Below are 8368 nucleotides of genomic sequence, written 5' to 3'. Positions count from 1 at the left end.
TATTCACAAGCAATGTTATTAATTTTTATTCTCTCTCTGTTTCTCTTACTCTCTCTCTCTTTCTCTATGTCTCTCTCCCCTTTCTTTTTATCTTTTGCTCTCACTCTCTTTACGTGTAAGTATTTCTCTCTTTCTTTCTCTCTATAACGCACTTGTTTTTTCTCAGTACAACTGTGGGTTGTTTTCTCAATCAATGTCATATTCCTTACTTATTTTTATTCTCTCTCTGTTTCTCTATCTCTCTCTCCCTCTCTCTCTTTCTTTACTTATTGAAGCGGTAACTCTAAAGAATGCGGCACCATCCAGTGTTCCTAAATCCCGGTTTACAGAAGTAAGTTATAAAGAAATTTTATTACGCTAGTTTTAATATAAAAATGAGTATAGCCAAAAAAATTAATACTGAAAAACTAGGTTGTGAAAAATTAAAACAAGCCCTTAGGCCAACAAAATGAACATGGTTGCTTGAGTTGGTTAGGTTAGGTAAAGTAGGGTTAAGGTTAAGGTAGCGTTCGTTTAGATTACGTATGGTTAGTGTTATAGTAAGGGGTGTGTTAGCTTTAGTTTTTGTTTATTTGTTTTGAATTTTTAAAAGTAATAAAATAATCAATAATGGTTATTTGTAGTTGTATTTTAAATTACTCTAATTTTAAAGTCAGTAGTCTTGAATGTTCTCAAAATTTCTCTATGTAGATCTTGTTCTGGTCTACTTTTGATATGATCTTGAAAAGTCTACTGTATGGGACAATTTTTTTAATGTTTGTATTTAAAAAAAACAACACTTTTAATCTTCACTTGCGTCCAACATATAAGGAAGCTTGCTTATGTGAGTTAAATGTTCCATAACTATAGTGCATGTTTATTCAGGAGTTTAATGCACGAAGGGAATAATTTAGTCAGAGCGTCAAATATCACATTATCCACATCGAAGACGTGCGATTAAGACAGAAATTGTGATTAGAATTAAGCTTAGGCCAATCACCAACTAAAAGGCCGTTTGGCCGAACTTCTTACTTGGTTAAAACTTGGATTGAAATAGTCATCGGTCTTGTGACTTCAAACGATGTTCTCTTTCGTACATGTTAATTACTTTTAACTAGATTTAAAATTCTTCAGATGCTCTCTCCTAGAAAGTTTTTCTTTTGCTGGTAAAATTTGATTATCATGTTAACTAGGTATTTTCTTCGGGTTTTCATTTCCCGTCTGTCAAAGCTAAGTCCAAATTTGCATATAAAATAAAAAGCTTCTAAACGTTCTTAATTCTTATTTATGAACAGATTAATGATTGACAATTAACGCAGTTAAGCGGGTGTGCCGATTAGTTATGAATCTAATTGAAGGTTATCATTTCTCCAGGCTTAGACGGTGACACAATTTTAAATCAAATTGCAATTTTTTATCCTGTATTAAACTTTTTCAAACTAAACACTGGCCCGCAACTTGACACTAATTAATGTTTTTGAAAAGATACGCCTATTAAAATTCACTTGATTTTGATGTAACGACGGCATTGAATTGCTAAATAACCACTGTTTCAATCTTGCATGAAAAGTCCTAGCCAATGGGCAGGTTGTTAGATAACGGCCGAATAGAATTCGCAAACCATCGCCGGTTAATTACAAGTTACTCGATGTTTGTTTCTCGTATGCTCGCTTATCCAACGGCCATCTGTTGTTCAGTAAATCAAGACGTGTTGAAGCCTAGCGACTGACCAGTGCTGGAGAATTCGTGAAAATTGACTCAATTGACCGTCGGCCGCCCGGTTGTCGTACGCCTTTTAAAACAGGGAGCAACTTTTGTCACAACTCGGAAACAAATTATCTTAATTAAATTAACAGTTTCTTTCCGAAATTAATAACACTAAATGTCTTTCAAAACAGATAATTGATCGCAATTAAAGATTAAACACCGCAATAAAAGCTAATAATATTGACATATGTCAAAATTAAGTTTATTTTGTGCGAGTAAAAATCCGTTAATCGCTCTGAAACGAAATTGATCGAAAAATACTCGGTCCAACGGTTCACCTGAAACTGTAAATTGCCACCACAAAAAAAGTACATATTAGAAAAATAAAAAAAGAAGATATTTTCCAGTTGTTACCATTTCATAGCAAAGGAGAACGTTCTGTAAACTGCGAGTAAATATTTATTCGTTTGGAACTTCGCAATAAGAAATCAGTTTCTTATCTCAACCTACTTATAACCCAGACGTCATTCTCTTACTCAGGCAATTTTTCAGTCAATACCACTGCTTACAATAAAAGTATACTTGAGGATTGAAAAATAAGAAACCAGCTACTTATCTCAACCTACTTATAACCCAGACGTCATTCTCTTACTCAGGCAATTTTTCAGTCAATACCACTGCTTACAATAAAAGCATACTTGAGGATTGAAAAAAAGAACCCAGCTACTTATCTCAACCTACTTATAACCCAGACGTCATTCTCTTACTCAGGCAATTTTTCAGTCAATACCACTGCTTACAATAAAAGTATACTTGAGGATTGAAAAAAAGAACCCAGTTACTTATCTCAGCCTACTTATACCCCAAACATTATTCTCTTACTCAGGCAATTTTTCAGTCAATAACACTGCTTAAAATGAAAGTAAACTATGAGAATTGAAAAAAAAATTAGACGTTGAGATAATTTTCACAAAGAAGCCGGCTTCTTAGCTCAAGTTGCTTATATCACTTTAAGTCCCTCCATCAGACAAGTATTTTCCATTCGTTACTACTAAAATATAGTAGAAAAATCTGAAAATCGCAATATATTTGTCTAAAAAATTCGTCTTATCTCAACCTACTTATAACCCAGATGTTATTCTCTTACACAGGCATTTTTCAGTCAATAACACTACTTAAATAAAAGTAAGCGATAAGAATTGAAAAAATAAATCCGACGCTGAGATAATTCTCACGAAGAAACCAGCTTCTTATCTCAAGTTGCTTATATCGCTTTAAGTCCCTGTATCAGACAAGTATTTTCCATTCGTTACTACTAAAATAAAGTACAAAGAGCTGAAAACCGCAATATATTTGTCGTTTAGTAAATTAGTCTTATCTCAACCTACTTATAACCAGACGTTGCTCACGAAGTTTGAAAATCAATGTTTGTTCGTTAAAAAATGATAAAGCACTAAAGCATGTAGGATATGTTTTACCTGTTTATAGCCTGACCCTACCAAACAGACACTTGCCAGTTAAAACCACTGCTTTTACAAGAAATAACCTTTGTGTATAGATAAATTCGACATTGGGAAAATCCTTAAGAAGGAATCTGCTTTTTATCTCAGCCTGTTTATAACCCTGAGGTTACTTCACGTAGCAAGCATTTCTCGTTCAATGATTATTTATTAAAACAAGTTAACGTCTAGGTTGATCTAACAAACTGGCAGTTTTGGATCTGATGATATATTTTTCTTTCAGGGGTTTTTCAGGAAGTTGTAAGTAAATTCAATTGAGATAGGAAGTTGATGTCCGAGTGGATCGAGGTCACGATAGCTCAAGAGGTAGAGCAGCGGCGTATCTAGCCGAAGATCGTGGGTTCGAATCCCGCTCGTGCCATTAACTTTTTTTCATCTCAACTAAAAACCTTAATTAATCGTAAATTATTCTCCATGTTTAATCGCTCTGACTGTTAGGAAACATTTGATGTTTATAACATTCACCGGAGAGAATGAGCGCTTGGCTCAACCTGTTTATAGCCCTCACGCCCCACTAACAAAACTTTTACAATCAATACCACAGTTTAAAATATAAATAAATTTTGTGAACTGGTAGGATATGTTTTGATATTTCCAAGGGAGGGATCGTCTACTTGCCTCAACCTGTTTATGTCCTTGATGCTCTTCTACAAAATAGATATTCTCCAGTCAACATCATTTCATCAAATAGAACGAGTTTCTGTTAGAAGATACATTTGACGTTTTGGGAATTCTGAGGAAAGGACCAACTTCTTATCTCAACATGCTTATGTCCTTAACGCTGCCATTCAGACAGATGTTTTCCCATTTACTAGTACTGCTAAGAAAAAATAAATTTACAACTACTAAAAAATATTCGTCATTGGGGAAATTTCATTGCTAATATTCTCAAATAATATTATTTTAGTTTCAATTTTCAACAGTTACATTTTTTACGAGGGTACGCAACAGCAGAGGTCATATAAACCCTCAGGGTGCCGGTGGTTTTAAAAAAAAAAAAGAAGCCCCATGTGTAAGTATGTCGGGTTCGAATGCCGGGGCGCAGGATTCAAACCCGGGACCTTAACCTTACAGTGATGAGCGTCATGTCAACTCTTAAACCGTTGCGGCCACCGACGCCCCCCCCCCCCAAACATATAAGTGTTAATTTCATTTAGAGGTGCACAAGGATGCTAAGTCTAATATTATAAGTTATAACTATATCTTTTTCAAAGCCGATGTACTGACCAAGAGTGTAATCGGCATAAATACTTCTGATTCCAAATCATATGCTCTGTGACCTAGCCATTTCTAACAAAAAGGGTGACATTAAAAAATGGATCCTTAATGCGTCCAAATCCTGGAAGATGAGAAACGCGAAGTGATTCATATAGTCATAGGAGAATTACTGGACGGCCAATCGTGTTCTGATAAATCTACTGACTGGACACTGTAACCTGAGAAGCCACTGGACAGCATAGAAGTACCGGCAGAAGAACCATTGGGAAGGTTTTGTCAAGAAGAGGAAAAGTCCTCGTTCCGTGACATCAGGGGTAGATTTTTGCTACTAGTGATGAACCGCATATATCCTACGTGAAACATCCACTAGGAAAGCTATGGAACTTAACAGCCTAAAGCAAGTCTCATGAAAGCTGTAGGTTACCTCTTCTATCCTTGTCCCCCATCCTTGGCACTTCATTATATAGATATGCATCTAAGAATGGATCACACCTTGACAAGGTTAAAACACATGTTAGAAAACATCAAATCAATAAAGTTTATTTATACAAAGTGAAATGGTAATAATTACAATTGTTTCAAATGGTGTGGTGTGAAAGCTCTTTATCGCGTTGTTTATCATTTCATCAATTTCAGCGCTATTGAAAAATGTGACGATGCTGATGGTAGCTTGTGAACATGGATTAAAGACACGTGAAGTGATGCCCCAAAGAACGCCATCGGAGATGACCGCTGATCCGACGCCGTTCCCGCAGATCTCAGAAGGGCCGATGCCGCACAATTTGTCTGTCGAGTAACATTTCTCATGGACGGGATAGCAAAAGTATTTCACGCATGCGTCCATGTCGTACAGTTTAAAATTGGCTTTTTCAAAAGTAGGCAGCGTATTGAATTTGACCGACCAGCCGTGGACGTCGAACGTGGCGCCGGAGGATGCCAAAGACCTTAAGTCCGTCACGGTCTTTTCGAGTCTTCCGGTGAATCTCATCGCGGATTCTGAGTCGATTGTGATGTTCTCGGCGAGGTTTATAACCCCGAGATCGTGGCTCAACATGCCGTGCCAATTTTTGCATTCCCGGTGGAAGCCTACACTCTCGACCAGGACCATCTTCAGAGGACCGCCGAATATCAGGCCGATTCCCAAGTTGACAGTCAAGTCCTTCACGTCCACCACTACGTACGGTAATCCATCAATGGTGAAATTGGCTACCGAGGAGCATGTCGTAAGGACGATACGCCGGCTGACGATAATACCGGAGAAAAGGAACTGTTTTGTCCTATAAGAACGGACGGCGACTATGTAATCGTACTCCGACTCTTGGGCCGTATTCGACTGCACAAATAAAATAAAAATGAAATATATTGAACATAAAACAAACATATTTAATTTTTTTTAACAATGAATAAATATATTCATAAAATAGTCATGTAATCCAGATGATAGTAAAGAAATTTTTTTCTGATATCGAAGACGTCTACCTAGTAGATTATTTGTTTCATTTTTTTTAAATTTCTTCCTTTTCGTCTTCAGATAGTTTGAACACAACAAGAATGGTAGGAAGAAACCCCGAAATAAATATTAATAAAAACTTACAAAGGAGTTAATTTAAAAAAACCCGAAGATAAAGCGCGCCCGCCTTCTTTATAGGGATATGCTCTGGGACTGGTTCGTTGACTTCAGTCCTCTTATGTCTTGATACCCACTGACCCCGTGGGCTACCTGCTGTGTTTTCCAAAAATTTGAAGATATGTTAGTAGTTACCAGACCAGGTTTGAATTGAGAATGGATGTGTGTCTTTGCACCCTTGCTTTTTATGTATTTCTTGAACATTAAGGTCTATTGCATAGATCTGACCGTGGAAAAAGTTTGCGTGGGGCTTAAGAGTTTTCGCTAGATCAAATTTTATGCTTTGAACTCCGGCCCCCAAATTATCATATTTTATTTTAGATCCATCTGTGAACCAAAAAAAGAACCCCTCTATTAGTTGCAGGGTTTGTATTAATTATGATATCTCTTGTTTTTTTTTAAATTGAAAAGGTATGTCGTATTTTTTTGTCTATTTTGTCAAACGATGTGCCAATTATTTTGATCCTTTTTAGGATTTTATACTGGCTTTTTCTTCGGTCAGCCTTTATTTCATTTTGCTCTAAGAGGTTCCCCTAGACAGTTATTACGTATACCTTCTAAAACATAGAAACAAAACATTATACTTTATGATTGTTTAAGTTGTGCAAAAAGTAATGATGACACCTTTTCTTCAAAACGACACTTTACTTTAGCTTAAGTTTATTTATAAACAGCTAAAGTAGTTTAAAAGGCGATAGAATTGTCTTTTTAAAAAGCCATTCTCTATCTCATTCTCTCTCTCTCTCTCTCTCTCTCTCTCTCTCTCTCTCTCTCTCTCCATTTCGATATATCATTTATGTATCTATCCACTTATAGTGATGTTAAATATAAATATCTATACCTTCTATCTGTCACCTTATTGTTCTTTCTCATTATTACCGTGCTGTTTTTCTCGATAATTACCTTAACCCGGGAACACACTTACCCGATGCTACCCGACGCAAATCCAAAGTCTAATTTTTCATAAGATTGTATTACCCCCCTGCACATCTGCCCGATGCCACGCAACGCTATCCTACTCCACGCTACGCGATCCCCACTGTCCAGATTTTCGTCGGGTAGCATCGGGTACAGTCGAAGACAAAAGAACCGGATACTCATATTTTTATTCAAACAACATGTATTATTGTCGTTATATTAATTACAACAGTCTTATTTCAATATAAACCAAATTAACCGAGATCAAAAATTCATTAGTTTTAAATAAAAAATAAACAATTAAAAATAAAATGGTGAAAATAAAATAAATAAAAATAATGGTTTGGTAGAAAATTGATCAAAACACTGGAATACCAATTTTGATCTAATGAATTTTATTAACAATTTATTACGCGATTTTGCTCATAAAATTTAACTAACAATTTATTTCATGGTTTTGCTCATAAAATTTAACTAAGAATTTATTTCTTGGTTTTGCTCATAAAATTTAACTAACAATTTATTTCATGGTTTTGCTCATAAAATTACAGCCTTTTTCGTTGAATAGCGTCAGAACAGGACACTCATATTTTTTTGAAATTTATTTCAAACTATGTATATGTAATTTCGTCGATAGATTAATTAAAACATTCTTATTTTAATATAAATCAAATTAAACGAGATCAAAAATTCATGAGCTTTTATAAAATTATTTATTTATGATGGTTAGGCAGAAAATTTACCACAACACCATAACTTTATTTAAAACAATTAAATTTAACTAACAATTTATTTCATGGTTTTGCGCGGCCCTTAATTTGTTACGCTAGGCGTGCATGGAACTACAGATATGAATTAATTAATGAGTTTCATTTTTGATTTCTATTGTATAACCTGTTTTTCTGTTCTCTTTCGCATTTTGGCAGTTGTTGTTTCTCCTTTTTTTCCTTTTTATTGCGTAGGCTATCACTTTTATTTTATTTGATTGTGTATTTTTTCGTTTCTGATTGTTTAATCAACGACCTCTGGCAGACGGATATCTAAATTGTCTTTTTTCCTTTTATTATTATAGGCGTTGCGATTGCGACAGTGATTTGTGATACACGCTGTGTGACTTTACGTGGCGTGTGCTTGACGTCGCATAGATGTGCACCCCCTACCTTGAACGTGACAAGGCGTCGGGTAGCATAGGGCAGCGTCGCATAGCGTTGCATCGGGTGTGTTCCCGGTTTTATTGTCGTATTACTTATTCATTCTCTCTCACTCTCTCTCTTTCTATAATTACCTATTTATTATTTTTCATTATCACTTACACTGTGGTTCGTCCTCTCAAACATTCTCTTATTTTTCACACTTACTTCCTGTTACTACTCTCCCTCTTTCTCTATCTCATCTAATT

General features: G+C 35.5%; 1 protein-coding gene across 1 annotated transcript; it reads right to left on the bottom strand.

Moving 5' to 3' along the window:
- Window positions 1–4398: 4398 nt before the first annotated feature.
- LOC106663789 lies at window positions 4399–5810 on the bottom strand. The gene is made up of 2 exons (XM_014388882.2): window positions 4996–5810; window positions 4399–4916 (listed from the first exon to the last, which is right to left on the bottom strand). Exons 1-2 carry the CDS (start codon window positions 5803–5805, stop codon window positions 4911–4913), a joined length of 816 nt encoding a protein of 271 aa, XP_014244368.1. The 5' UTR covers window positions 5806–5810; the 3' UTR covers window positions 4399–4910.
- Between the last annotated feature and the right edge of the window lie 2558 nt (window positions 5811–8368).

This window comes from Cimex lectularius, unplaced genomic scaffold (genome assembly GCF_000648675.2).
Source record: "Cimex lectularius strain Harlan isolate CLEC.00 unplaced genomic scaffold, Clec_2.1 scaffold100, whole genome shotgun sequence".
Taxonomy (NCBI): Eukaryota; Metazoa; Arthropoda; class Insecta; order Hemiptera; family Cimicidae; genus Cimex; species Cimex lectularius.
This window is presented reverse-complemented; position numbering and strand designations above follow the sequence as displayed.